Source organism: Cyprinodon tularosa, unplaced genomic scaffold (genome assembly GCF_016077235.1).
Source record: "Cyprinodon tularosa strain WSP-4 unplaced genomic scaffold, ASM1607723v1 ctg940, whole genome shotgun sequence".
Taxonomy (NCBI): Eukaryota; Metazoa; Chordata; class Actinopteri; order Cyprinodontiformes; family Cyprinodontidae; genus Cyprinodon; species Cyprinodon tularosa.
The window spans coordinates 44,681-72,640 of record NW_024039719.1 but is presented as its reverse complement, the minus strand read 5'-3'; the positions used below and the strand labels follow the sequence as shown (position 1 = coordinate 72,640).

At 40.6% G+C, this 27,960-nt stretch overlaps 1 protein-coding gene across 3 annotated transcripts; it reads left to right on the top strand.

The window, feature by feature from the left end:
• Nucleotides 1-100: 100 nt before the first annotated feature.
• LOC119776607 (serine/threonine-protein kinase 38) lies at nt 101-27,608 on the top strand. 3 transcript variants are annotated; one of them, XM_038275103.1, is made up of 14 exons: nt 101-228; nt 3,989-4,126; nt 6,969-7,020; nt 7,674-7,796; nt 10,442-10,525; nt 10,602-10,725; nt 12,683-12,837; nt 19,564-19,666; nt 23,186-23,247; nt 25,533-25,650; nt 25,745-25,868; nt 25,952-26,047; nt 26,128-26,222; nt 26,317-27,608. In XM_038275103.1, the coding sequence occupies exons 2-14, from the start codon at nt 3,996-3,998 to the stop codon at nt 26,451-26,453; spliced, it is 1,404 nt and encodes a 467-aa protein (XP_038131031.1). In that variant the 5' UTR covers nt 101-228; nt 3,989-3,995; the 3' UTR covers nt 26,454-27,608. The 3 variants fall into 3 exon arrangements, with proteins under 3 accessions (XP_038131031.1, XP_038131029.1, XP_038131030.1); XM_038275101.1 differs by having other exon boundaries at nt 19,564-19,675; XM_038275102.1 differs by lacking the exon at nt 101-228 and adding an exon at nt 558-760 and having other exon boundaries at nt 19,564-19,675.
• Nucleotides 27,609-27,960: the final 352 nt, after the last annotated feature.

Below are 27,960 nucleotides of genomic sequence, written 5' to 3'. Positions count from 1 at the left end.
CAATTATCAAACATGTGATGCAGCAGAGTTAAAGTTATTTACTGAACTGATTTTACTTTTTGGAAGCATCTGTCCTTTGTTCTGTAACCTGTTTGGTTGGCTGAAGGTCTGAACATGTGAGGACAGGTTGGAGCCGCTAGGTGTCCTACTGAGTTCAAAGACAGGGCGATCACCGCCCCCATCATTAGCAGAACAAGAGCCCGAGCAGCTACCGCACCTTCGATCAAGGTAAGCGAACAAAGACTGACCACGTAGATACTCTATTGAGGCGGTTTGTGTCAGTTTCCCGGACTTGAACACGCGTTCACTGTCTAAATAAAGTAAAACTCTACTGCTTTCCTGTGTCATGTTTGGCTTTTGACTAACTAGCTAACGTTTACTAGCTAACTTTCACTTAGCTGTTTGCCTAAAGAACTTCAGCTCTTGCAGCTAGCTGAAATGAAAGCAGAAGTTCCGTTTCAGGATTTCAAAATAAAAGTCTAAATATTGGACTTCCGTTTTATTATTTTAAATTGAATTCCTTTCCCGGAAGCGTAGTTACCCATGATGGAAAACTTGTTGCAGACTGGAACTTTAAAAGCTAACTAGCTAGCTAAAGTGATGTTAGCAGGTAAATAGGGTAATTTGTGAACCTGGAAGTTGGTGAAGAGACCAATTTATGATCGAGGAGTAGGTTAAAAGGTGCCGAATGACGTCAAATGGTGGTTTGAACTGATACCTAAAATCCAGGATAACCAACTAACTTGCTAAGTGATTTTTGGTGCGTATCATTCCGTTGCTACCGAAACTAGCTCCGTGTTGTTCCGACTGTCTGGCTCACTTCTAGTGTTTCCTCCTTTAGGTCCGAGCTGGACTCAGTCTTTGTTTTTGTTTGTTTTAGTTGGTGGATGGATTAATAATGCTTAATTTAGCGATTGCTCTTTAAATTAAAGTAGAAAAGTAGTTTTATAGTAAGCCTAAAACGCCATAATAACATTCCCGGTACCGATTCTGGGTGTTTTTAAAAGTTTAGATCCGGTTTTCCTAAAAGGTAAAGGCCAACGATCCGCCTGTTTTAAATTATTTTATGTTGCTTTTTTATTACAGTAGTTGATCGCCATGTTGCTGTTTTTGTTAAACAGTTTTATCTCTTCGGGCTGAAGATAACAGCAATTCTTGTACAAATCAATGTTGGATATTGATATATCGCTGACTCCATAGCAAGCTACCATTTTGTCTTTTTCACAGTCCATAGTTTATAATACTAGTTAGACTGTTTGATGTTTTAAACTTCTTATCTGTTTAAATCTCCTCCCATATAAAAATGTTCTGACCTTCATAGATGTTGGATTTTTCAGGTTATTAACTATTATTAACTATCAATTTAGTTGTTCCTCGTGGTAACCTTTCTAAATGTCCTAATAGTTTCTCTATAATGCTAAACCATCTCCTCCACTGTTTCATTTACCATCTAACTGAAGAAAAAAAACCTTAAAACTTCTCTTGCCTTACTCTTATAAAACTAAAGGCAGATTAGTTTAAGATATTTTACTTTTTTTCTTGGCCCTATGATATCCAATTCAATTCAGTTTGTTTCTATAGCTCCAATTCACATCACATGTAATCTCAATACACTTTTCAATTCACCAGATCATCCAGTTAGATTGATTCAAAGTTGTCATTGATTCAAAGTTGTCTAAGGAAAACCAGTTGATTGCATCGACTCATTGACTCTTCAGCAATCCCTCACACTACGCATGCTTGTAGCAACAGTGGAGAGGAAAAACTTCCTTTAACAGGAACAAACCTCCAGCAGAACCAGGCTCAGTGTGAGCGGCTATTTGCTGAGGCAGACTGGGGTTCAAGGAGACGGAAGCAGGCACACAAAAAGCAGCTGTAAAAGGCGGCCCCTTCCAGAAAACACACAGCCAGGCAGACGAGCTCCGAGCCAGCTCCCATGCCAGAGGACGAAGAGAGCACATCCAGCCAGTCACAGTCAGAGAAACAGGACTACACTGGAAAACAGGATGGAGTCACAGCCAAATAGGAACTGAGGATGTAAAGCTAATATGAGAAAAAGCAGAGAAAGCAGAACATTAGAGATTGAACTAACAGATTCTGCAGAATAGGAGAATAGATATAGAATGTAGCAGAATGATAAAATAAAGTAGGGATCCTATTTGATCCATTGTTTTTAAAGAAAATAAAAATGTAGTTAGATTTAAACTTTGTAAAGCAATTGAAGTTAAATTTTCAACAGATTACCCCTAAATGTGCATTTTATCACTGTATTAAATGACAAACAGCTCTGTGTTGTAATGTGACCTAAGGCCTTAGATTTAAATTAACAACCTGTTGAATATTATTGCTTTGTGTAATAACTGTAATTACGTTTTTAGACTACGTCGTCATGAAAATAAACCGATCACAATAATCATGATGCCTTCTATACTAGTCATAGCCAAAAGTTTTGAGAATGTTTCAAATGTTAATATTTACAAAGTCTACTGCTTCCGTTTTTATAGCGGCAATTTGCATATACTCCAGAATCAACTTAATCCCCCAAAACACATTTCAACATAATTGCAGCCCTGCCTTAAAAGGACCAGCTAACATGGTTTCAGTGATTGCTCCATTAACACAGGTGTGGGTGGTGATGAGGACAGGGCTGGAGATCAATCTGTCAGGATTAAGGAAGAATGACACCACTGGACACTTTAAAAAGAGGCTGGTGCTTGGCATCATTGTTTCTCTTCTGTGAACCATGGTTATCTCTAAAGAAACACGTGCAGTCATCACTACACTGCACAAAAATGGCCTAACAGGAAAGAGAATCGCAGCTAGAAAGATTGCACCTCAGTCAACAATCTATCGCATCATCAAGAACTTCAAGGAGAGAGGTCCCATTGTTGCCAAAAAGGCTCCAGGGCGCCAAGAAAGACCAGCAAGTGCCAGGACCGTCTCCTAAAAGTGTTTCAGCTGCGGGATCGGGCTACCAGCAGTGCAGAGCTTGCTCAGGAATGGCAGCAGGCAGGTGTGAGTGCATCTGCACGCACTGCGAGGCGGAGACTCTTGGAGCAAGGCCTGGTCTCAAGGAGGGCAGCAAAGAAGCCACTTCTCTCCAGGAAAAACATCAGGGACAGACTGATATTCTGCTAAAGGTCCAGGGAGTGGACTGCTGAGGACTGGGCTAAAGTCATTTTCTCTGATCAATCCCCTTTCCGATTGTTTGGGACATCTGGAAAACATCTTGTTGGGAGAAGACGAGGTGAGCGCTACCACCAGTCTGGTCTCATGCCGACTGTAAAGCATCCTGAAACCATTCATGTGTGGGGTTGCTTCTCAGCCAAGGGAGTCAGCTCTCTCACAGTCTGACCTAAAAACACAGCCATGAATAAAGAATGGTACCAGAATGTCCTCCGAGAGAAACTTCTCCCAACCGTCCAAGAGCAGTTTGGTGATGAACAATGCCTTTTCCAGCATGATGGAGCACCTTGCCACAAATCAAATGTGATATTTAACTGGCTTAGGGAACAAAACATAGAGATGTTGGGTCCATGGCCTGGAAACTCCCCTGATCTTAATCCCATTGAAAACTTGTGTTCAATCATCAAGAGACGGGTAGACAAACAAAAACCTAGGAATTCTGACAAAATGCAAGCATTGATTGTGTAAAAATGGACTGGTATCAGTCAGGATTTGGTCCAGAAGTTGATTGAGATCATGCCAGGGAGAATTGCGGAGGTCCTGAAGAAGAGGGGTCAACACTGCAAATATTGACTTGCTGCATGAACTCATTCTGTCAATAAAAGCTTTTGTTACTCATAATATGATTGCAATTGTGTTTCTGTATGTGATGACAACATCTAACATGAAAACCAGAGGGCAGCAGATCAGGTGAAAATATAATATTTGTGTCATTGTCAATACTTTTGGCCATGACTGTAGATATCCTGTTTCTGTTTGGTTCCACGTTGTTTTGGTCACTTAAACGATCGTATCTTCCCAGGCAAAGTATGGCAATGACCGGGCCGAGCTCGTGTGCCTCTATGAGTAACCACACCAAGGAACGGGTCACCATGGCTAAAGTGACCTTGGAGAACTTCTACAGTAATCTGATCGCTCAGCATGAGGAGCGAGAGATGAGGTAAGAATCAGGCCTTTTAGCTCCGCAAACGTAGCATGTATGAGCAGTCGAGCATTTCTTGTTTAGTTTGACAGTTTTTCTTTTTTTAATGAAGTTGAAAGAAGGAACATGTTTCATCAGGATGTGGGCTATGTCATGATGAAGTTAGGGCAGGGCTGTTTCCTGTTGTGACAGGTTACATCAGTGCACTTTTCTCAATCCTGTTTGGTTTTCGTCTTGAAGAGCTGCAAGGAATTTTTTCTTAATTAACAAAGCTTAGATCATTGGGGAAATTACACTTTTTAACATTTGGTGTTTTCTTCCTGTGAGCTGACAGTTTTACCTACTGAGATGTTTTGATGTTAAAATAGTTTAAGTTAATGTTGGTGTTTTTAAAGTTGTAGCAGTGCTTTTTCCTGTCCTAAATGTAAGCAAGTCTTTTCCAGGTTGTAAGATCATATGGCAGAGAAGCTCTAATAGATAACTAAAACAGCTTTTAAAACTTGTTGATCATTTATTCTATTATTTGATTATTAAAATGCTGTTTTATTTGAGCTTTTTGGCAGTTTTTCATTAATAATTGACAGAGAGCAGATCCTCAGTCACCAATCTCATTCCCGACCTTGTAAGTTGAGGCTATTATTTAACCAAAGCTCAGTGGAAAAACTCAAACTCCAAACCTCTGTGGAAAAAACAAACAGACCTTTAAACAAACTGTAAAGCGTTGTGTTGGACGGCTGATGGTTTCAGGCTTGTTCTGCAGCCAAAAATCCTAGAATTGTGCATCCAAACCACCTATTTTACCTACATTTTATTTTCTCATGCCCCACCTTTAGTTGCATTTTTTATCCAAAGTATTTGCTCACCCATCCAAGCACCTAGGCGTGCAGATTGTTTGTCCAAACATTAGGATCTCAGTGAATTCCAGTGAGATAGAAGTCCACCTGTGCAGTAAAACCAGCTGTGTAATGTCCTCCCCTCTAAATATTTGTGGTTGGGATATTTAATTTGGCCATGAAGAGGTAAACCAAATAAACAGAGCTCAGTAGATGCTGAGGCCCATGGTGCACAGACGTCTCCAACTTTCTGCAGAGTCGACTGCTATAGAACTTCCAACGTGGGCTTCAGATTAGCATGAACAGAGCTTCAGGGAATGGGTTACCAAGCCACACAATGAAAGGAGCAAAGCACGGGATGCAGGGATGTAATGCTCTCCATTTCTGGGCTCTAGAACAGTAGAGCCGATCCTCTAGAAATGAATCACGCTTCCCTATTTGGCAATCCAATAAACCGGTCTGGGTTTGCTGGTAACCAGGAGAAAAGTCTTCCTTTGATTGTGTTCGTTGTGGAGGGGCGGGGGGGATATGTTGTGTTTTCAGGAGCTGGCCTGACACTTTTACTTCCAATAAATGTTCAGCATGAACTTTTTTAACAACTCGATGTTCCCAACTATGTGGTAACAGTTTTTAGAAGGCCTCTTCCAACATGGCTGCACAAAGCAAGGTCTGTAAAAACATGGGTGAGGCAGTGTGACGTGGGTGACCCTGACCTTTCTGCACAGTCCTGACTTCAACGGAGCATAACCTTTCGGATGATGACCAAGAGACTGGGCTTCTCAGACAACATCAGTGTTTACGCATATATACTCAACAAATAGTGCAGGTGAAGCTCCTGCAGATGCGCTTATTAGCTGCTTCCTCAGGCTGCTGCTGTGTTACCGCATGGAGGGTAACTTCTTCCTGAGAAAACGTTACTGTCCATCTGCTCGCCATATATGAAGGATTTCCAATGGGCTGACTTTAATGCATTTAAGAGCGCAGAGGTGTCTGTCTGAAGGGGAAAATTTAACCTCTTAACATCCACCTCATTTTGGGTAATCCTCGCATATTTCACATACCCAAATGGAAAAGCAAATAACTTAGAAACTGTAAGCCTAAATTACATGTGAAATACATTATTAGAAACCTAACATCCCTTTAGTTTCCTAATATATAAATTAAAATTTGGTGACTAGAACACAGACCAACCTGCATCAGTTCAAACATGACTCAAAGTTGAGGTTTATTCTCTGAAATGATAGGTATTTTTTGAACAGCAGTAATAAAGATATTCTTGAGGTAAAAGCAGGTTTTATTGTATTATATTTGTTCTACATCATGTCAACCACAAATGCAGAAAATTTCAGAACTCTAGCCAAAGAGTTCCAGAGCTGTGGGGTATGAAAACTTTTGGTGTCAGCCTAGAGCTGCGTGCAATGGCTCCACCTGCTGGTAAAAATGTTACCGGTGGAATTTTATGCATTCTGAGTTATTACCCCCACTTATGGTTTTAAGAGTTTAAGGACCTTCAGCCATGTATGAACCTAATGGCTACATCAGCTAGAGGGGACGGAGGAGGGGTTATGATGATGATGCTGAGACATTTTATAACTTTTTCTCTAAAATTTCTTTATCTGTCTAAAAGTTGCACAGTGTTGCTTTGAAGGGGCAGGGCATTAATGAGGACATTCTGATCTCTAATGCAGCGAGTTGGTGATGAAACAAAGACATAAAAAATGCTCCTCATCAGGCGTTGGTTCTACAGAACATGATTACTGGGATCAGAAATGTTTTCCTGTTGCAGATGAACTCTTAACTTTCTATTTACTTTCTGTAGTTTAGTTTGGCTTCAAAAAGGATGGAATTTTTAAAGTTAATTTTGGGACCCAATGAGACCGGATGGATTTATCCACTGAAGCTTAAAACCCATAAACTGAAGACAACTTTCTTCTGGTTTTAATGCAACTTTAGACAGACGAGGATTTCATTTCAGCCATGGCTCTTTTCACCAACACTGATTACAACTGAATGTATTTTCTCTGCAGACAGCAAAAGTTGGAGAAGGTGATGGATCAGGAGGGTCTGGCTGATGAAGAGGTGAGGTCCTATAACAAAGCGTGGCTCAATGCACAGTCAGTGATTCTTTGACCTGATTGATCAGTAACTGAATCTTGAACAGATGGCAGTGGGGAACTTTAGGATTATAGTGTTGGTTTTTGATTAGTTTGATTCCTGTGGTCCAGTTAAATTTAAAGGGGAACTTCTTTTTTATTTTTTATTTTATTTTTTTACATTGGGCCCTTGATTTTATGTTATAACATTATGTTCCATATGAGTTTTGTGTCATTTGGAACTGTTACGAAGAGCGCTGCTTTGTTTTTAAAACATATAAATATAAAAAATATAACCGGGGATGTCTGGGGGACAGTGATTGGCCTACATGTTATGAATGCTGGCGTACCATAAAGAATAAATGATGAACAGTTTAGTTTGTGCCTTCAAGTCGTTGCCCATAGGAAGACGTTACCTGGAAATAACCTAACTGAATATTTTCAGAACGGCTCCATATGACACAAAACTCATATGGGTGGGTAGAACATGATGTTATAATGTAAAATCAAAGGCCCAATGTAAAAAAAAAAAAACTTTCCCCTTTAAGCTGTTGTAAAAGTTCCACAGTGACCTTGAACTCAGCGTGCCAATAACTGCATAAATGTAACCTTTCTAGAAATGCTTCTCTTGTTTTTCAGAAACGTATCCGGCGTTCTGAGCATGCACGGAAGGAAACAGAGTTTCTGCGTTTAAAACGCACACGGCTGGGCCTGGAGGACTTTGAGTCCTTGAAGGTGATTGGCCGAGGAGCCTTTGGAGAGGTAAACACTACAGGGATGGAGTCCCTGACAGGGATTCAAAGACTAGCTAATATTTACTAGAAAAGTCCCACAATGAGCAAACCAGCATGTAATCACTGAGGCTGCGTTCACACTGCAGGCCTTAATGCTCAATTCCGATTTTTGTGTTGCCGTTCACATTTCCAGTTGTATGCGACTTGTATGTGATCTCCTGTGTGAACTGCATTCATATAGTGTCCCGCATGCGCAGTAGAGGACGCAATGACGTCACAAGTAAAGGCTGATTTCTACTCAGAAAACAAGTCGTCTGCGTGTGCGTCACAGTGAATGCTAATGTGCCGTCGCTCCTGCTGCAGACACTCTGCTGCACCTCTCCAAAAATGTAGGTGACTGCAGACTGTGCAGGAGGCCTCTGATTGGTAAAACATCCACTCTACACTATGTATATTTCCTGTTTGGTTCCTTATCCGCTTGCTTTGTTTGTATGACAACCATTGTGGAAAACAACTCATGACTTTGGACCAGCTAGAAGAGCAAGGTGCGCGATAACGCTGGGTCCCTTTTTCCACCTGGATCCCCGCTTTTTTTGGCGTTCAGGTCGGACGAATGTTGTCACTCGTAGCATTTAAAAAGATCAGATGAGTATCGGTTATGACCTGGGTTGCATTGGAAAAAATCGGATCTATGTTGTTCAGACTGTCATAAAAAAGAAGAGCTACAGGGCGCATGTGAGCAAAAAATCAGATTTGGTTCACTTGAGGCTGCTGTGTGAACGATGCCTGAGGCTGATGAGCAGAACTGAAGGGTTTCAGTTTGTCACCTGCAGTTCATGTAAACCTGTTCAGGTTTCATGGTTCCCTCCTTGGATCCAAATCGCTGTTAAAATCCCTTCACTGCTGTAAATGTTGAGAACGTTTGTCGTCTGCACTGCATCCTGCTGAGCAGACACGTTTCTTAGATCAGTCGGGCTCGGCTGCAGCTGCTGTCTTTGCTTTGCATAGATTTTTGTTCTGAATCCTACATTAACACTTTCAGTAAAATGTCAGCATTAGGGCTCAAATAATGATTAGTTTGCAATCGAATAATCTGTCAATAATTTATTTTTTTGATTAATCCCTTAATAATTGGATAGCCAGATGTTCCATAAAGAAGACTTTTTACAAAATTAAAACAGGTGAAACTAATGCTATGTTCAGAGCGCAGGCAGCAGAAGCGGCAAAAACGCTCTTGCCTGATCCTTGTACAAGTTTAGTTTTGACGTGTGGCTGAAGCATCTTTGCTGCTCTTGCTGCGCATTTGAAAAGTGGGTCTGATGCGCGTTGGGCGGTACTACCCTATCCTTTCTTTGCCTGTAACAATGGCGGCTATATTTGCTGTTATATGTGGGTAAAAAGTAGTTTTAATATGTTTTTAAATAAGAAAGTCCACCTGAAACTTCATCTGTGCAGTCCGTTCATTCAGATCCTGCATTAAAATATTATTTCACTGTCGGAGCCGCTCAGACCCCTGTACACCGGCGGTGCTCTGTCTATGGGAATCCAGTTTAACACCAGCCTCTGGCCCAGTCGCTTGTTCGCCACAACTGGAAGGCCTTTTTCCTGTACGTAATCCAAACTGCAGGCATCAGAATAATAAAAATCGTACATATTTTGCCGACAGGCTTCGACATTTTAAGTTTATTTAAACGTTGATAAACTGTTTCTGAGGAGTGATCATAGCGCTCTGCATCAGCAGTGCTGTGTCTTGTCTCCCTGCCAGCTCACAGATCAGATTCTCTGATTGGTTGATAAGGCGCTTCAAACAGCAAAAGTTAAATTTGTCCAACTCCAGTAGCTGCTGTTTTTGTAGCGCATCACGCGCCTCAGATGCTCATGACGCGCTGCAGGACCTTTTGCTGCACCTTGATGCGGGTCAGCCATTAACTTTGCATTTAAACTGGCTGCTTCTGCTGCTTGCAGTCTGAAAGTAGCATAAAACTTTTTCATTTAAGGATTTCTAGATGGAGCGTATCCAGATGGAAAAGTTTTCTATCTTAAATGGAAATCTTTTTTTTTTTTTGTACAATTTTGGTATAATTACAGTTGCTCTGTCAGCTAAAGGCATATTTTATAGTCTCTACTCCAGTTTAACATTTAATCAATTACCAAATTAGTTGACAATTATTCAATAGTCAAATAACCACGATTAATCCGATGAATTGTTTCAGCCCTAGTCGGTATTTATTTAAAGGTGGATCCTGTGGTCTGAAAGGGCTACAGAGAATTCATGATCAGTGTGCTTCAGAGGGGAGAATTTCACTTCAAAATAAGAACTAAATCTGTCCTGTTCAACTCAGATATCATGCACTGAATTCAATTACATCAGGTTTATTTATCTTAAACTATGCTTTTTACTTGAATAAAACGATGCTGCCAAGTCAGACTGCACGATATTAGCAGATATAAACATTGGGACACTTAATGCCAGATCAGATAAACTTTAAAAAATGTTTTAATCTGTCGCTAAATGTGACGACTGTCCACACAGTGGATTCATTGTCCTGTCAGGTTTTCATTTAAAAAGGTCACTATGATCTGATGCTCATCTGGCTTCCAGCAGTTTTACTACTTTTTTAAATTCAACACTTTTTTTTGTGTGTTTAAGGAGAATTGTTGCTCTGATTCCAGGTTCGCTTGGTTCAGAAAAAAGACACCGGACATGTCTATGCCATGAAAATCCTCCGTAAAGCTGACATGTTGGAGAAAGAGCAGGTACACACACACACACACTAACAGAGCTATGCTCCCTGCATGTGTGGGACACATGTGAAGCTGTCCTGGTCTGCAGGTGGGTCATATCCGAGCTGAGCGTGACATCCTGGTGGAAGCAGACAGTCTGTGGGTGGTCAAAATGTTCTACAGCTTCCAGGATAAGATGAACCTCTACCTCATCATGGAGTTTCTCCCCGGAGGTAAAACTTTGTCCAAGTTCTTCATGTTTAATGTTGTTCCAAACAAAGTTCTCCCTAGAACCAATAAGAACAAGTCATGACGAAGACAGTCATCAGTCACAAAACTAAACCAAGGCCTTTAATGTTTTAGTGGTTTCATTTTTTTTTTTTTATTTCCTAACTCGCTCTGTGTCGTTTTAACTTATCATTAAAGGCACACCATGTAACTTTTTGCCACTAGGGGCGCTAGACCTGTAACTGCCCGAAAATAATAAATATATATGACTGTATACTAGGGATGGAACGGTTTTTGAAAACCGTCCGAACTGTTCGGTTCGACTGTCTCGGTTCGGTTCGCGTGTGTTGCATTTTTCCTTTAACAGGATCCCTTTCACGTTTTCTCTTTTTAGCCTCAGGAGGTTTTAACTTTTTTTCTTTCCTCATCCATGAGCAGTAGTAGAGCCGGCTGAAAAATAGTAGAGCAAAAGTGTTAGCTCCATTAATATATAGGAGTCTGCGGCCATAAAGCAATACGTTCTTCCAGGTCACGTCACCTGATCAACGACAGTGCGTCTTCTCCGAACTTACATAGTCGGTATTTTAAGACTGTTAAGCGCTGTATATTAGTAATCATTTGACGTAACTCTTGTGTCAACTCCGTAGGTCACAAAGATCGCTGTGTGTTTAAATAAAGTTCACTGACACATTAGGTTTGTTTTTACATAGTTGGTTGGGATCATTTTTACCCAGAACCATTTTGCTAACCTTTTTTTGGCCGATCAGCGGTATTTCAAACAAAACGAGTATCACTTAAACATAAGAGGAAGAGAAGCTTTTTTCTTTTGCAATTTGAAACAGAAAAACCAATGAAGGACTCATAAACAACTTCTTTGACCTGTTCCTGTTGCAGTTTCTACTAAATATTTATCTATTCTATCAACTGGGAGAAAATCTGTTATAAAATAAAAATCTTTTTAATAATGGCTACCTTTAATTATCTAAAACATGTTAAACTTAAACCCTTATCTGTCCCCTAAGAGCCAAATAAGGCATGTAGATGTGTAAATAGAGGCATATGTCATTTTCAAATGAACAAATAGATTTTTAAATTGCTAAATAAGCAGGAGTAAAGTTCTAATACCAGAGCAGTAAGGTTTTTATAGATGAAACGATGAAATAAGAGGTTTCATTTTTACAGCTTCAACCGGTGCTTTTTAAAGACCTGAACAGATTGGAGTGGCCTGATATAAAAATAACATGATTTAAAACATTATCTTTTTCACTTGGACCTCAACATTTAAAAGAAGATGCCTGCAAACAGAACCTGATTGGTTCTTTAATGCCCCATTTCCAATACCCAATGAAATCAGTTAACCATACCAATCTACTGTAGTACTGCTTTCTAGAGGTAAACAAGCAAATCAACATGGCGGCGCCCGAAACATTCAGGAAGCTAGGTTAAAATTGTGATATTTCGTTGTTTGTGAAGAGTCAGGCGAAGAAGGCAGCCTTTGGTGAATTTACTTGACAGAGTCGGCATTTGGGAAGTAGATACGACGATAGTCGGGGCTTACAGAAACAGGAAATGATGACAGATGTTGAGGTTCATCACACTGCTAAGCAGAATCATCACTGGAAATCATGTGGCACCGCAGGGAAGCTAGTATTTTTATTAATGCCTGAAATGTTCTGATAGCGCGGCTGACTGTAAGGAGATGACATGGTCTGCTCATGCGCTCTTTGTTATCTGAGAACTAAACCTGAACTGAACCACGCCGAGCTCTACTGATGAACTAGTTCCAGTTTAGCGCGGTTCGGTTGTGTCTGACAGCGGGCCGGTTCAGTTGTGCGTACCATTTACACTCAACAGTTACCTCGGTTATCGTGCTCGGACCGATCTCGTAACTCTTTCAAAAGCGTAGCGTAAATGGGACTTAAGTGTTGATTAAAGCTGGTTCTGATGTCCCGTCTGCTGCAGGAGACATGATGACTCTACTGATGAAGATGGACACACTGTCCGAAGAGGCCACTCAGTTCTACATCGCAGAGACGGTGCTGGCCATCGACTCCATCCACCAGCTGGGCTTCATCCACAGAGATATTAAACCTGACAACCTGCTGCTGGACGCCAGAGTGAGTCAGGCTAGAAGGCCGCAGTTTGGTCCATATACAGCTTCTGTTCACCAAAACTTTAGTGAAGATTGATAGTGTCTTAGATAAAATATCCTGTTGGATATTGTGGGGTTTGAATTAGGGCCGGGCAAGTTAACGCGTTAATTTCACGTTAATTCTTTAGACTATTAACGCCAACATTGCGCCTTAATGCGTGTTGCTTTTATTTTGTTAAAGTCTGTTGCTAACTGCTGCGTTATATTAGTTTGACTCTGGAACAGTAGGTAGCAATAATGCGCCAAGGACCTGGCTGTCAGGCCGCTGGCATTTCAGACAGAAGAAGGTAGAGCTGGCTGTTGCAAAACCCGAAAAGGAAAAAGCAAATCGCAGAAAAACCAAAGCAGACATGGAGAAGGGTAAAGCCGGGGTTTTTAAATGGCCATTTTCAGTTAGAGTACCTCCAGGCTGCGGATATGATAGAAACAAAGTTATTTGTAACCAATGTCAAGCTGAATTTTCCTATCACCGGAGCAACTGGAGCTTAAACTGTCACAAAAATGCCAAACACACTGTAGACATCTCCAAAAAAAAATTTATGAATCTGTGAGTGGAGTGAAGCCTCGGCAGACCACAGTTAATGCAATGTTTGGTAGAACTACTGATAAACAAAAGCAGGAGAAGCTCACCAATGCTATTGCAAAGTGGATAGCTACACACTGTAGACTGCTTATTGTTGTGGAAAATGTTGGTCTGAAAAAACATTGAGAATCGCAAGAAATGACAGCAGTTATGAAATGCCATTAAGACGCACCATCAGTCGAAGAATAAATGAGGGGACTAAAAGAGCTGCAACTTAACAACATGCGCCTGCAGCTGCTGTCACAGCAGACTACTGGACTTCGCTCGTTGTTAATAACTACCTCTGTGTTGTTGCACATTATATAGATGAGAAGTGAGGAGTGCTACATTCACAAGCTTGTAATGAAAACAAAAGGGCGGCATTTCGCTGAAATATATGCAGGACATTTCATTGAGGTTACACTTGTGTGGGGTAGCAACTGGTTTAGTAAAGAGGAATAAAAGAAACTCCTGTAAAACATGCACTTTATGTTCTAGTCCCATGTAGTCCCCCCCCCTTAAACGAACTGACCCATTTGTCCTGATTGTGGCTCCGGATTTTGTTGGTAGAGAATGTCCTGTCAGTGGCAATAAGCTTCAGTTTATATCACTATTATTATGTATTTTAGTTATAATAAAAAAAAATTTAAGTTTAAATTTACACAAAATGTTAAAAAAAAGTGCTGCTTTTAAATGTTTGCACAATAAATGTTATGGCACTTTCATTCATATGGCATAACATTGAAATAGAATTGCTCTTTATGCTAGTTTTGATTTCATGCTTTGAGTTTGCATATTCAATGCAATTAATCGCGATTAAACCGGCAAATAATGCGATTAATTGCGATTAAAGATTTTAATCTTTGCCCAGCCATAGTTTTATGTTAATAGAGGTTGTCTATAATTCTGCATCATCAATTTCTCCATCTGGAGGAGATTCCCTGAACTTTTTTTTTACCTTAAACTGGTCGTCTTCTGCGAAGGGCTGCTCTCTCAAGAATACTTGACCTGCACTGTCAGGAGTTTTTGTTGACCTGCACTGTGAGGGGACCTGCACTATCAGAACCGGAAGTTTATTCGGAGCCTTTCAAAGTAAAAGCGAAATAAAATAAAAGCTAGTATATCAGAAATATTTTACATAAATTTTTGTTTCCTGGGCTTCAAAATAGAAATATTGTCGTCTATTCATGTGTTTAATGATTTCTATATAATCTCTTTCCAGTTGAACTGGATAAAGTTAAAAATCGCAAGAAAATGTCAAAACAAAATTAAATTGGTTGTTTTATAAATACGTCTCTTATGTGTGTCTGTAAGTATATCATTTTTATTCTTTTTGTATTGTTTGTGTATTAATTTGCCAATGGAGGATGTCTGATTTAACTCTGTGTTCTTACAGTGAATTACTGAATACCTAGATGCATGACCAAAATAGCCAATACCTTGTTTTTTTATTTTTATTTTTCCCATGACACTGAAGAAAACGCTAGACACAAACAACCTTTCAAATGTTTATTTTCTTGAAAACGTTTTTATTGTCAAAACGGCAGATTTCCCAGCATGACGTGCAACGTTTGACTTTTGGTTAAGTTCCAGCAGGAATCACATTAAAACATACGTCTGTAAGAGACAGATTATATTGGAATAAGTAAAAGAAACTCGCCCGACAATTATGATAAAACACTGTTTTCTTGGTCTTTAAGTGGGGAAAAAGGCATATTTGTGAGCACTCGCCTCGCAAAAAAATCTGTCTTCTTCTAATAAAATCTGGCAGTGCATACCTGCTGCAAGCTATTCCTGAAGGCTTCGATTCAAATGGAATAAATTTCCATTCCTGACGGTGCAGGAGGCCGCATTATGCAGGTTATCAGTGAAGGGTCCTAACCCTGCAGGTCTGCAGGCAAGGCCCTCTGGAATTACAGGACAGGTATGGCTGGAAATATTTCAGGCATTCAGAGTCTGAATGAATGGTATGTAAATGACATGACATTTTTAGCCGCATGTCGTCATTCAATCGCTGGTTGTCTAGGTGGTGCCCTGAAAACAACGTGGGCTACATTAATAATTGGCAATCCTTTTGGGGAAAGCCTGGTCTGATTCGGAGAGACGGCATCCATCCCACTTTGGATGGTGCAGCTCTTCTTTCTCGGAATCTGGCCACATTTATTAGTCCTCCAAAACCCTGACCACCCAGGGTGCAGACCAGGAAGCAGAGTTGTAGTTTAACACACATCTCTGCAGCTTCTCTACTGTTACCCACTCTTTACTCCATCCAGACAGTGTCTTGCCCACGACCAAAATCTAATAAATTAGCAAAGATTCCCAAAGGAGTAAATCATGATAATCTAATTAAAATCAAAATAACTCCAATTGGGGAAAAAGTTAAAACAATTAAATGCGGTCTGTTTAACATAAGATCGCTTTCCTCTAAAAGTCTACTAGTTAATGACTTGATTTGTGATAATCACATTGACTTGTTTTGCCTTACAGAAACCTGGCTGCAGCAAGAGGATTATGTGAGCATAAATGAGGCAACTCCTTCAAGCTATTTAAATTTTCACATCCCCAGAAGTTCTGGGCGAGGAGGAGGAGTAGCAACAATCTTCGAGTCTGACTTACTGATTACTCCCAAAACAATTAAATCCTACAACTCTTTTGAACATTTAACCCTTAATTTCCCTGATCCAAATTTCAAGGCAAGAAAACCTCTTCTTTTTGTAACTTTGTATCGTCCACCAGGTCCTTACTCTGAATTTTTAGATGAGTTTTCAGAGTTCCTTTCTGATTTGGTATTAAATACTGACAGGGTCATCATAGTGGGAGATTTTAACATCCATGCTGACATTGAAGGCGATAGCTTAAGAGCAGCCTTTAATGCTATCTTAGACACTATTGGCTTTGTTCAAAATGTGAATAGTCCCACGCATTCTCATCTTCATACTTTGGATCTTGTGCTGACATACGGCATAGAATGTGAAGAAATAACAGTATTTCCTCACAACCCTGTCCTCTCTGACCACTTTCTAATAACCTTCAGGATTACTTTAACAGAGTTCTCCTCCCCCAAAAGAAGGTTCAATTTTAGTAGATCTTTATCAGATAGTGCAGTTATAAATTTTAAAGAATCTGCTTCACTTTCTCTCTCCTCTGTGTCACTGAGCAGTGCTGCAGAGTGCAAAAGCTTAGCTTATTCCCCTTCACAGGTTGATGATTTTGTTGATGGGGTTGCTAGTTCTCTGCGTATTGCCTTAGACAACGCAGCTCCTTTGAAAATGAAAACCGTTAAAAATAGAAAGCTTGCTCCTTGGTTTAATGCAGAGCTGCATACTTTGAAGCAAAATGCTAGGAAACTGGAGAGAAAATATCGCTCCACAGGCCTGCGAGAGTCCTTCCTAGTCTGGAAAAATGGTTTACTGCTGTATAAGAGGACCCTTTGTAAAGCAAGAGCAGCATACTTCTCCTCATTAATAGAGGAGAATAAGAATAATCCTAGATTTCTTTTTAATACAGTTGCCAAACTCACCCAGAGCCATAGCTCTGTTGAACCGTCCATTCCACCTGCTCTTAGCAGCAATGATTTTATGGGATTCTTTATAAATAAGATTGATCTTATTAAAAATAAGATCATAAGCACTCCTCTATCCGCGATTGTACCTGAGGTAGTCATGGAATCTGAACCGGGTTTAGACTGCTTTGATCCAGTTGAACTCTCTGAATTAGCAAAATTATTGTCTTCATCTAAGCCTTCAACTTGTATGTTAGATCCAGTTCCAACCAGGTTATTTAAGGAGGTATTCCCTTTGATCTCCTCCTCCATTTTAGATGTGATTAATCTATCTCTGTTACAGGGATATGTACCTAAAGCTTTTAAGATTGCTGTAATTAAACCTCTGCTTAAGAAACCGTCTCTTGACCCAGATGACTTGGTCAATTATAGACCTATATCCAATCTTCCTTTCTTATCCAAAATTCTTGAGAAAGTAGTTGCCAAACAAGTTTGCGATCACTTCCACCATAATGAACTTTTTGAAGAGTTTCAGTCTGGCTTTAGAGCTCATCATAGCACTGAAACAGCTCTGGTGAAAGTCACTAATGATATTCTCATGGCCTCAGATAATGGACTTGTATCTGTGCTCGTCCTGTTGGATCTTAGTGCTACATTTGATACAGTTGACCATAATATTCTTTTAGAAAGACTTGAATATTTTGTTGGAATTAAAGGAACAGCACTAGACTGGTTTAAATCTTATCTATCTGATCGAATTCAGTTTGTTCATGTTAATGATAGATCTTCAACACGCTCAAAGGTTACCTGTGGAGTACCACAGGGATCAGTGCTAGGACCAATTCTCTTTACTTTATACATGCTCCCAATTGGTAGAATTATTAGACAGCATGGGATTAATTTCCACTGTTATGCTGATGATACCCAGCTATATCTGTCTATAAATCCAGATGAAGCTAACCCATTACATAGATTACAGGCATGTCTTGAAGACATAAAAACCTGGATGACTTAATTTTCTGCTTCTGAATGCAGACAAAACAGAAGTTATAGTCTTTGGACCAGAGTCTCTGAAAAAGAAACTGATTAGCCAGTCACTTCATTTGGATGGGATTAAACTGATTTCAGATAATAAAGTAAAAAATCTTGGTGTTATTTTTGATCAGGACCTGTCATTTAAATCCCATATCAAAGAGGTTTCTAGAATTTCCTTCTTTCATCTGAGGAACATTGCAAAAATTAGAAATATCCTGTCCAGGGGTGATGCTGAGAAACTAGTCCATGCATTTGTTACTTCAAGGCTGGACTATTGTAATTCTTTACTATCAGGAAGTCCACAAACTGTAGTTAAAAGCCTTCAGCTGATCCAAAATGCTGCAGCCAGAGTTCTAATGAAAATGAAAAAGAGAGATCATATCTCTCCTATCCTGGCTTCTCTTCATTGGCTTCCTGTTAAATCAAGAATAGAATTTAAAATCCTCCTTCTCACATATAAAGCCTTAAATGGCCAAGCTCCATCTTATATCAGAGATCTGATTGTTCCTTATGTTCCTAACAGAGCACTTCGCTCTCAATCTGCAGGTTTACTAGTGGTTCCTAGAATTTCTAAAAGTAGAATGGGAGGCAGATCTTTTAGTTATCAGGCTCCTCTCCTGTGGAACCAACTACCAGTTTTAGTCCGTGAGGCAGACACCCTGTCTACTTTTAAGGCTAGGCTTAAAACTTTCATTTTTGATAAAGCTTATAGTTAGGGTGGCTCAGGTTATCCTGAGCTATCTCTATAGTTATGCTGCTATAGGCTTAGACTTTTGGAGGACATAGGGACCCCCATTTCATCATTCTGCTTCATTCTCTCTCTGTTCTCCTATTCTGCAGAATCTGTTAGTTCAATCTCTAACCTTCTGCTCTCTCTGCTTTTCCTCAGAGTAGCTTTGCCTCGTCTGTTCCTGTTTGGCTGTGACGTCATCCTGGAAAAAAACATCAGCTGTGCTGCTTCTATCAACACCCTTGTTAATAGATGTTGGAGATCGGCCTGTTTTCCAGTGTGGTCCTGTTTCTCTGACCGTGACTGAGTGGATGTGCTCTCTTCGTCCTCTGGCATGGGAGCTGCCTTGGAGCTCGTCTGCCTGGCTGTGTGTTTCCTGGACGGGGCCGCCTTTTACAGCTGCTTTTTGTATCTCTGCTTCTGTCTCCTTGAACCCCAGTCGGCCTCGGCAGATGGCCGCTCACACTGAGCCTGGTTCTGCTGGAGGTTTCTTCCTGTTAAAAGGGAGTTTTTCCTCTCCACTGTCGCTACAAGCATGCTTAGTGTGAGGGATTGTATTTGAGTCAATGAGTCAATGCAATCAACTGGTTTTCCTTAGATAGAAAACTTTGTATCAATTTGACTGTATGATCTGGTTGAACTGTAAAGTGCCTTGAGATGACATGTGTTGTGAATTTGGCGCTATATAAATAAACTGAATTGAATTGAATTAAATCATCAGCAAACTTTTTATCTGCATGATGCTGACAGGGATATAATGGAACCGTCATAAAGAGCAGCTGCTGAATTTGTTGTTTGATTTCAACCTTATGGATACATTTTTTTTACATGGATACATTTTTTTTTTTTTTTTTTGTCTCAGGGTCACGTGAAGCTCTCTGACTTCGGCCTGTGCACAGGACTAAAGAAGGCCCACCGCACAGACTTCTACAAGAACTTGAACCACAGCCTGCCCAGTGACCTCAGTAAGCAAAGTCAGGCACCATTTTTCTTTTATTCAGCCGCCGACGCCGCCGTCTGCATGCATCTGCCGCTAGCTTCCACGCTTGCTGCTTTGTTTCTGTGAGTTTGTAGTGCAGCGGGTGTTGGGTGGTCCCACATGTCTGCTCGAATACACCAGCATCCTAAAGCTGACTCATCTCATCAGTTCACAGCCCAAAGCTGCTAATCAGATTGAGGTTTGTTCAGTGAGAAAAATCTAAAATACGCCAGCTTCCAAGGACCAGGAAAGCCTGCGCCTGTTTGATGTTAGCCTCACCAGTGGTTCACACCCGTGGTCCTTAGGGACCCCGGCCCTGCATGTTTCAGCACATCTGATTCAAAGGAGGGCCCTGCAGGACAGTGGTCTCCTAGGGAACAGGGTTGGGAACCACTGGCCTAACCCGTAGAACTCGTTAGCTTACTTGCTACTGGGCAGCATTGCTCAAGCAGGATGGAGCTGATGGCCTGTTTGAAGCTGTGACATAAGCTTTACCTTCCTCTCCTCAATGCATGGCTGCTTCATTAGCATTTCTGTGAAATGAACATCAGGATTGTTTTCTCGTCTCTCACCAATGTTATATATTTCACTGATGATGTTCCCCTAAAGGCCTGAAGTCACCGGTTGCAAATGACTTTAATGTCAATAGGATTTTTTTTCCCATGTCACAATGACACAATCACAATCAAGATCAATGCGTATAGAGAGGCCCCAACTAGGCAGGGTGGGAGATTCTTTCCACTTCTGTCTCTGCTATACACAAACAATTTCCCACATCTGAATTGGACATATTACGAAAAGTAAAAAAAAAAAAAGAATAAATAAAAAAATAAACATCGGCGGGTTCTATAAAGCAAAGCCTCACTTAACAAGTCTGTGCAGCATCTAAAACCAGAACAGATAGAGAATGTTCGTATATTAAAAACATAATGAGATCCACGTCTAAAGAAAAGAAAAACGCAACAATAAACGCTGTGGGACAGTTTCTATTCTGACTGAGGCAGAGAGGTGACTCTCAGAGAGACGTCTGGGAACTTTATCCAAGTTTTTCTTTTTCTTCATAAAGAGATGAAAGAGATTCGCCCCACTTCCCTGCTCTGTCTGCTCCTCATTTTTGTTTTTTTGTGAGACCCAAAGAGGATCACTACTATATCCGATTTTTCTCCTGGAGTTAATTCTTTTCAAGGAGATCGATGAGATGTGCTCTCTGTCCCTCATTGTTTTTGTGAGGCTCAAAGAGAATCACTACTTTATCCGTTTTCTGTCCTCCTGGACTGTCATGGGTAAAGTTTTATTTTTTATGTTTTATTTATCGTTTTTGCACGAGTTTGTCCCGCTTACTACTGTATGTAAACGATGTGCGACTCCAAAACTAACTTCATTTGTCCAGAAACAATTTTTACTTGCCCAGTATAATGTTTGATAAATATAGTTCCTAATATTCATTTTTTTTATATATATCAATGAAACATGTTTGTTTTTTAAATGTTTTTTGTAATTCAGTATTTTTTAAGTTTCCAGGTTCCTGGTGTGTATCTGCATGCGTCAGATAATGAACTCAAGCCCACATTACCGTGTTAACATGCTTTTCAATCCTTCCTGCACATTCTTTTCAAACTAAACTTTGCTTGAAACTGTTGTGTTCTTGGAAAAATATAAATTGTAATGTTAAAAATCTAAAAAAAAACAACTGGCAGGGTAAAAACTTAAGATAAATCACAAGACAGAAGTCAATGTCACAAATGAATAACTTTTATTTTAGAGTCAAGGTATGTTTATAGAAGATAATACTATTAATATAATGTGACTTTTCTAGAGAATCATTATCGTAGTTATTTTATACAGGGTTTCCACAGTCTTACATCATTTCAGAATTTCCTGACTTTTAACTGACTCAGGATTAGTTTTCCCTGACAAAATAAAAGCAGCAACAAGACAATAATAATAACATAACAGGTCACCAATTTAACATGTTTAGCTCTATATCATTTAAATGCTCCTCTCCAATGTCTAAGAGGAAAAAAAATTGAATGAACATTTTTTAATGTATGACCTGCATCACTGTACAGAAGACTGCCATATGATAGCTCTTTCTAGCTTGTTTGTCGTTTTGGTAACTACATCAAAATTACCGCTAGGTGGACAAAAATCATAGCCTGACGTAGTCCGACTCAATTCTAGTCAGAATATGAGTCTGTTGCTGCTCCATAGAGCTGTGATTATGGGGCGTGTTTCGAACGAACCAGGAAAAAAAATGCCTCTGCACTCAATTGGATAGACCTACAACCAATAAGAGCAAATGAGTGCGTGACGTATGTTAAGCGAGGCATAGTTGTTGTCCACAAAAATCAAAGCGTGCAGTTTCACGCCTAGAATAAGAAGATGAGACTTGATCGCGTTTCTCTGTTCCTCTTTTAAAATTTATTTGCTGTCGATATCTTCTAGAACAGACCTAATAGCAGAATCTACTCACCCAAACTCTCCAGCGGCAGCCATTATTGTTGTCACCCTAGCGCGCTTTGGTCACGTGGTTGATTACGTTACTCTTGATCATCTGTCCATCATCGTATAAAGCCCGCCCTGACAATTTGATTGGATCGCCTGACAGTGGGCGATGATACTCGCGCTACTATGGAGCAGAGCCAGACTGAACTTCCCCGAACTCAAACCTTGTGGGCGGGACTAAGTTTTGACTGGCACCCAGGCTACAAAAATCACGCCATCTGGCGGAAAATCACTGGGCATTTTTCAAATCACAAGAGAATGTGTACAAAACCACAAAAATGGCGTCGGCAATGCTTCTGGGTCGTTTTCATCGAATGTTGGTGATTTTAAAGTAATTTTGAGTGGTAAATAATTTCTTTTTGCGATCATTGCACTTGCCTGGCAGGCAAATGCAATGAAATTTGTAATCTCCAGACAATAAAAACGACTTGCCCCGGGGCGATCGGGCGATGGTTAACATCGAGCCCTGCATGAGGTCTATCTCAGTCAGACCTGTGCAACCATATCAGGTGTGATCATCACCAATGGCTTTAAATGAGTGCTAAACGCCACAACCTCTTCCGACACGATTTTCTGTCTGATCGGACACAATTGGATTCAGTGTTCTGGCCTGAAGTGAAGCTTGTAGCGAAGATTCTACAAGCCGCCAAACGTCAGCAGATGGGCGTCGCTGTTAGAAGTGAACCTTGCATGAATCAAGTGAAGGGACTGGAAGCAGCTTCCATTAGATGCCGTCTAGCTGAGGTTTCTATGCTGATCATCTAGTTTTGGTTTGAATGTGCAGATCTAAGCCTGCGGTGTTCTGGGTCCAACTGCTGGTTCTGAAACAAACTACTGATTCTGTTTACTTTCTTAAAGCTATTTTTATAGTCAGCTGTAGGAATAACTATCAAATTAAACATTTTCGAGAGCCCAACAGCAGAGCAAAGAGGAATCTTTTAAAGATGTTTTTATCTGGTGCTTAATAAGTTAGAAATCCTTATCTGTGTTTTTCCAACAGCCTTTCAGAATATGAACTCTAAGAGGAAAGCAGAAACCTGGAAGAGGAACAGGAGGCAGCTGGTAGGTCTGAACTCGACTCTCGCTGCAACTCATTTGCATTTTGGTTACATGTTACAGGAAGTGGCACTTTGAGCTGATGACTGTCATGACAAGACTGCACACCTTTTTATTAAACCTAATTTATCTTCTTTTAAAGAAACCAAAGCACAAATTGTCTAAAACTGAACAAAGAAGTGTGTGGTCTTTAAAATTTAATCTCACGTCTCATCAGAGTTGGTTGATTGCTGTTTAGTTTAATCTGGCTGTAAATCCCTATTTAACAAACTGCAGATTTTCATTAAACCAAGAATGGAGTAAAAAAGTTCATTTCAAGGTTTATCCACATTTACTGTTTAAACTGCAGTGTTAATAACCACAGTTATCAGTGAGATTAGTCTCTAGGGCTGAAACAATTAATCAGATTAATCGATTATTAAAATAATCAGCAACTAATTTAATCAATTAATCCTTAACTGAAGTGTAGAGACTCTTAAACATGCCTTTAGCTGACAGAGGGACCCACTTAGAGCAGTAAATATACCAAAATTATAACAAAGAAATATCTAAACATTTTGCATTTTAGATTAAAAAATAGTTCGACCATTACACTGCAAAAACAATCCAGAAATAAGTAAAAAATGGCTTAAATTAAGTATATTTTGCCTTAATTTGAGCAGGTAAATAAGATGATTTGCCAATGGAATGAGTATTTTCACTCTTAAAATAAGATAATTAGATAATATTTACTTGAAATAAGACGATAAAATAGTTTTTTCTTATTTTAAAAGGAAATTGTCTTGTTCCATTGGCAAAGTGTCTTACTTATCTCCTCAAATCAAGGAAAAACACACTTATTTTAAGAAAAAATTACTTATTGAGATTTATATTTTTTGCAGTGTATGCTCCATCCAGAACTCCTCACTTAGAAATAATATAATATTTAAGTCTTCTTTGAGGAACCTTTTGTTATACGATTATAAATGGATTCATTGAAAAAAACAATTGACGGATTAATCGATTTGCAAAATAATCGTTAGTTGCAGCCCTAAACGTCTGAGTCAATACGAAGCTCCAACATATAGTTTCTACAGCCAGGGCTTATTTCAGCCAGTGCCACGTCTAGACAAACATGCCTGTGTTGCTATGGCAACATTCTTTAAAATAGAAAGTTTTATCACGGTCGATTCTGCAGCGTTCCCACCACTAATATTAACGTAGAGCCTCTGTGAAACTGGTCGTCTCGCATTCCTTCAGACACCGGCTTAAAGCTTTGAACGGCTTCTTTGTAGTAAGTAGGTGCTGTAATGTCAGGATGACCCAAGTTCCCACTTGGTCAAAGTAAAATCTGAAGGCCACAAAAGATCAAAACGATTGTTTTGATTCCTTTACTCTGAGGCATAATCCCTCAAGATGAAGCTGAGCCTTTGCAGCCAGAGAAACGATTTATTCCACATGTAAAGCAGAGTGCAAATCATTAAAATAAGGCACAGATGAACCACTGAAAGCAATCAGCTGGAGCATCTCTTGTCTCGCTGAAGCTTCATTAGATCAGCTAACACAGAGTCTCTGGATGATGCTGCTTTTAAATGACTGAATGCTTTCTACTCTATAGGGATTCAATAGTCCCATTTCCACCACCGTGTGGAAAACCGATCCGTGCCGAGTTCGGACCGAGCTTGGATCAGTCAGCCGTGCCGAGCTTGCTTCCTTACGACCGTTTACACATCACGCTAGCACGGTTCCTCGCCTCCTAGTGGCGATGTACGGTGCTACTGCTCTCTAGTGGGAAACAAGCAAACCAACATGGCGGCGCCCGTAACGTTCAGGAATTTTGGTTATAATTGTTATATTTTGCTGTTTGTGGAGAGTCAGGCGAGGAAGGCAGTCTTAGGTAAATTTACTTGACAGTCTGCTTATGGGAAGCGGATACGACAAACGATAGTCTAATCGGGGTGTACAGACACGGGAAATGACGGGAGTTGAGGAGTTGAGGTTCATCACACTGCTAAGCAGAATCATCACTGAAAATCGTGTGGCACAGTAGAGAAGCTATTATTGTTATGAATGTCAGAAAGGTCATGATAACAGAGGCTGACTGTTAGGGGACGGCGTGGTCTGCTCACGCATGCTTTGTTATCAGACAACCGAGCCAGAACTGAACCACGCCGAGCCCTGGCAATGAACTAGTACCAGTTTAGCGCGGTTCGGTTGTTCTGGCGCGGTCCAGCTCGTTGTGCGTTTACACTCAACAGTTACCTTGGTGTAAATGGGACTAATACCTCCTCTTATGGTGTCTTTGCTCTCAGGCCTTTTCCACAGTGGGAACCCCAGACTACATCGCTCCAGAAGTCTTCATGCAGAACGGCTACAACAAACTGTGTGACTGGTGGAGCCTTGGTGTGATAATGTATGAGATGCTGATAGGTAATGTCGGAACAGTCTCTGCTTTCTTTACCTTGTTGGTGGGTTTTTGGATCGGACGTGAAGACTAAACGGTTTGATAACCTCGCTGCTCCAGGTTACCCTCCGTTCTGCTCGGAGACGCCTCAAGAGACCTACAGGAAGGTGATGAACTGGAGAGAGACACTCACCTTCCCTCCAGAAGTGCCAATATCAGAGAAGGCTAAAGACCTCATCCTCAGGCAGGAGAACAGAGCCTCTACTATGATTTGTCCAAATGTCTCATAAAAACATGTCGGTAATAAACCTCATTTGTTTTGTGCAGGTTCTGCTGTGAGGAGGAGCACAGGATTGGAGCTGCGAGTGTGGAGGAGATAAAGTCCAACCCTTTCTTTGAGGGCGTGGACTACGACCATATCAGGTGAGCAGTTTGACTCTGAAGCTGGAATAAAGGAGCTCGTCTCCGTCCCATTTCCCTGACCTCTCTCCTGGGTCCTGCAGGGAAAGACCCGCCGCCATTCCCATCAATATCAAAAGCATTGATGACACATCCAACTTCGATGAGTTCCCCGACTCTGATATCCTCACTCCAACAAGTAAGCCCCACCCCCCGCCATTTTGTGGTTACCACCTCCAGGATTATTCAGATTAAAATATTTAATTCCTCCTTTTTCTTTTTCTTTTCTTCAGCCACCCAAGTGTCCAATCACACCGAGACGGATCTGAAGAACAAGGACTGGGTCTTCATCAACTACACCTACAAACGTTTTGAGGGTTTGACGGCCCGAGGAGCCATCCCGTCCTACATGAAATCAGGAAAAAGATGAGCTCCTTGTGACTGTCCCATAGCGACGCCCAGATGAGGCGTCCGAGCTGCTGCTGTGTCCAAACAGACGTCCGCTCGGTTATCAGAGCGGATCCACAGCGCAGCTCTTCCTCATCGTCGCTGTCCATAGGAACCTTCCTCCAAACTCGCTGCCTTCACTTTGTTTAAAGCTTCTGAGGGTACCTCTTCACTTTCTGACAGCACAGACTGAACTGGGATCAGCAGGTTTTCTTAGTTTTGCACCATCGGATGGTATCGTTTGTCTCCAGATAACCAGCATCATTTACATTCCCTCTCTGTACCAGCGTCATTCTGTTGGATCTACCAAGGGCTCTTCTTGTGGCCCAGAGCGTTCTCTGCTTCACGCGTTCTGGGGACTTTATCAGCTCAAATAATTGCATTTTCACTTGGAGTGAACCAGCTGCTCTTCAGGGATTCGGACTCCTACATCATCTCACCAAAGACTCAATGACATCTCTGCCTGATCTTCCTCTTGGAACTTTTTCTAACTCCAAGTTCGTATTTTTTCTAGAGCCCAGATTTGCACGATTTCCTCTTTAACAGATGATTATGCATTTTGTGGAACAAGTCTTGTTACATTTTGTGATGAAGCATGTGACCTTCAGCACCAGAGGCGATGGGGATGAAACTTCTGCACTCTTCCAGCCTGTCGGATCCGGTTTAGGTTCAAGTGTTTGGAGTTCATGATGTTCCAGAATCAATTTTCAAAGACGACCTTTTAACAATTTGGTGGATTTCACACATAGTTTAAATCAGGCAGCAGTTAAAATCTTCAGGAAGTTGAAGGCGCTGCTATAAATATAAGAACGTCTTTAAATTGCTTTTATTTTTTATGTTGTAGTCCGAGTGAGATAAAGTTTGCAAATCAAAACAGAAATTTGAAAAATATTCCAAGAATATTTCTTAAATTCTTAAATTTCTTTATCAAAGACAACAGATCCCAGAGCAGCTTGTAGAGAACTGAATTAGTTTAGGAGATTAAACGGCTTAGAAAGCCGCAGTACGCGTAGGAAACCTTCCAGCTGATGCTTTTCAGACGAAGAACTAATAAAACCTGCATAAGGCTCAGATGTGAACCTCTGAACTCACTGGGAGGATTTGTAAGAATGGTTTCAGTTTGATCAGTTCAGAAATGGCTAATTGGGGCTGAGAATACTTTAAAAATCATTAAGTTTATAAGTTGATTGACCAAAAACTAAAGAGAGGTAGTGTTAGGATCCAGGCTGACCCTAACACCACCTGAGTCTTAACCCGAGGCCGTGCCGCTCGCAGCGGGGCTGCGTTCGTTCAGGAAACCCAGGAATTAGCTGAGGTCCGATTGTGCTGAAGCGTCAGGGAGTCTTTTAGTTTCACCTGTTTTTGTTTCCGAGGAAGCTAACCTAATGATGCACCAACTAATGCAGTGGATGAGTTTTGTTTTTATTTGTTTTAAGTAGCAAAGGGCTGAAAACTTTCCAACAATAAATCCAAGATGCTGTCCTATTTAC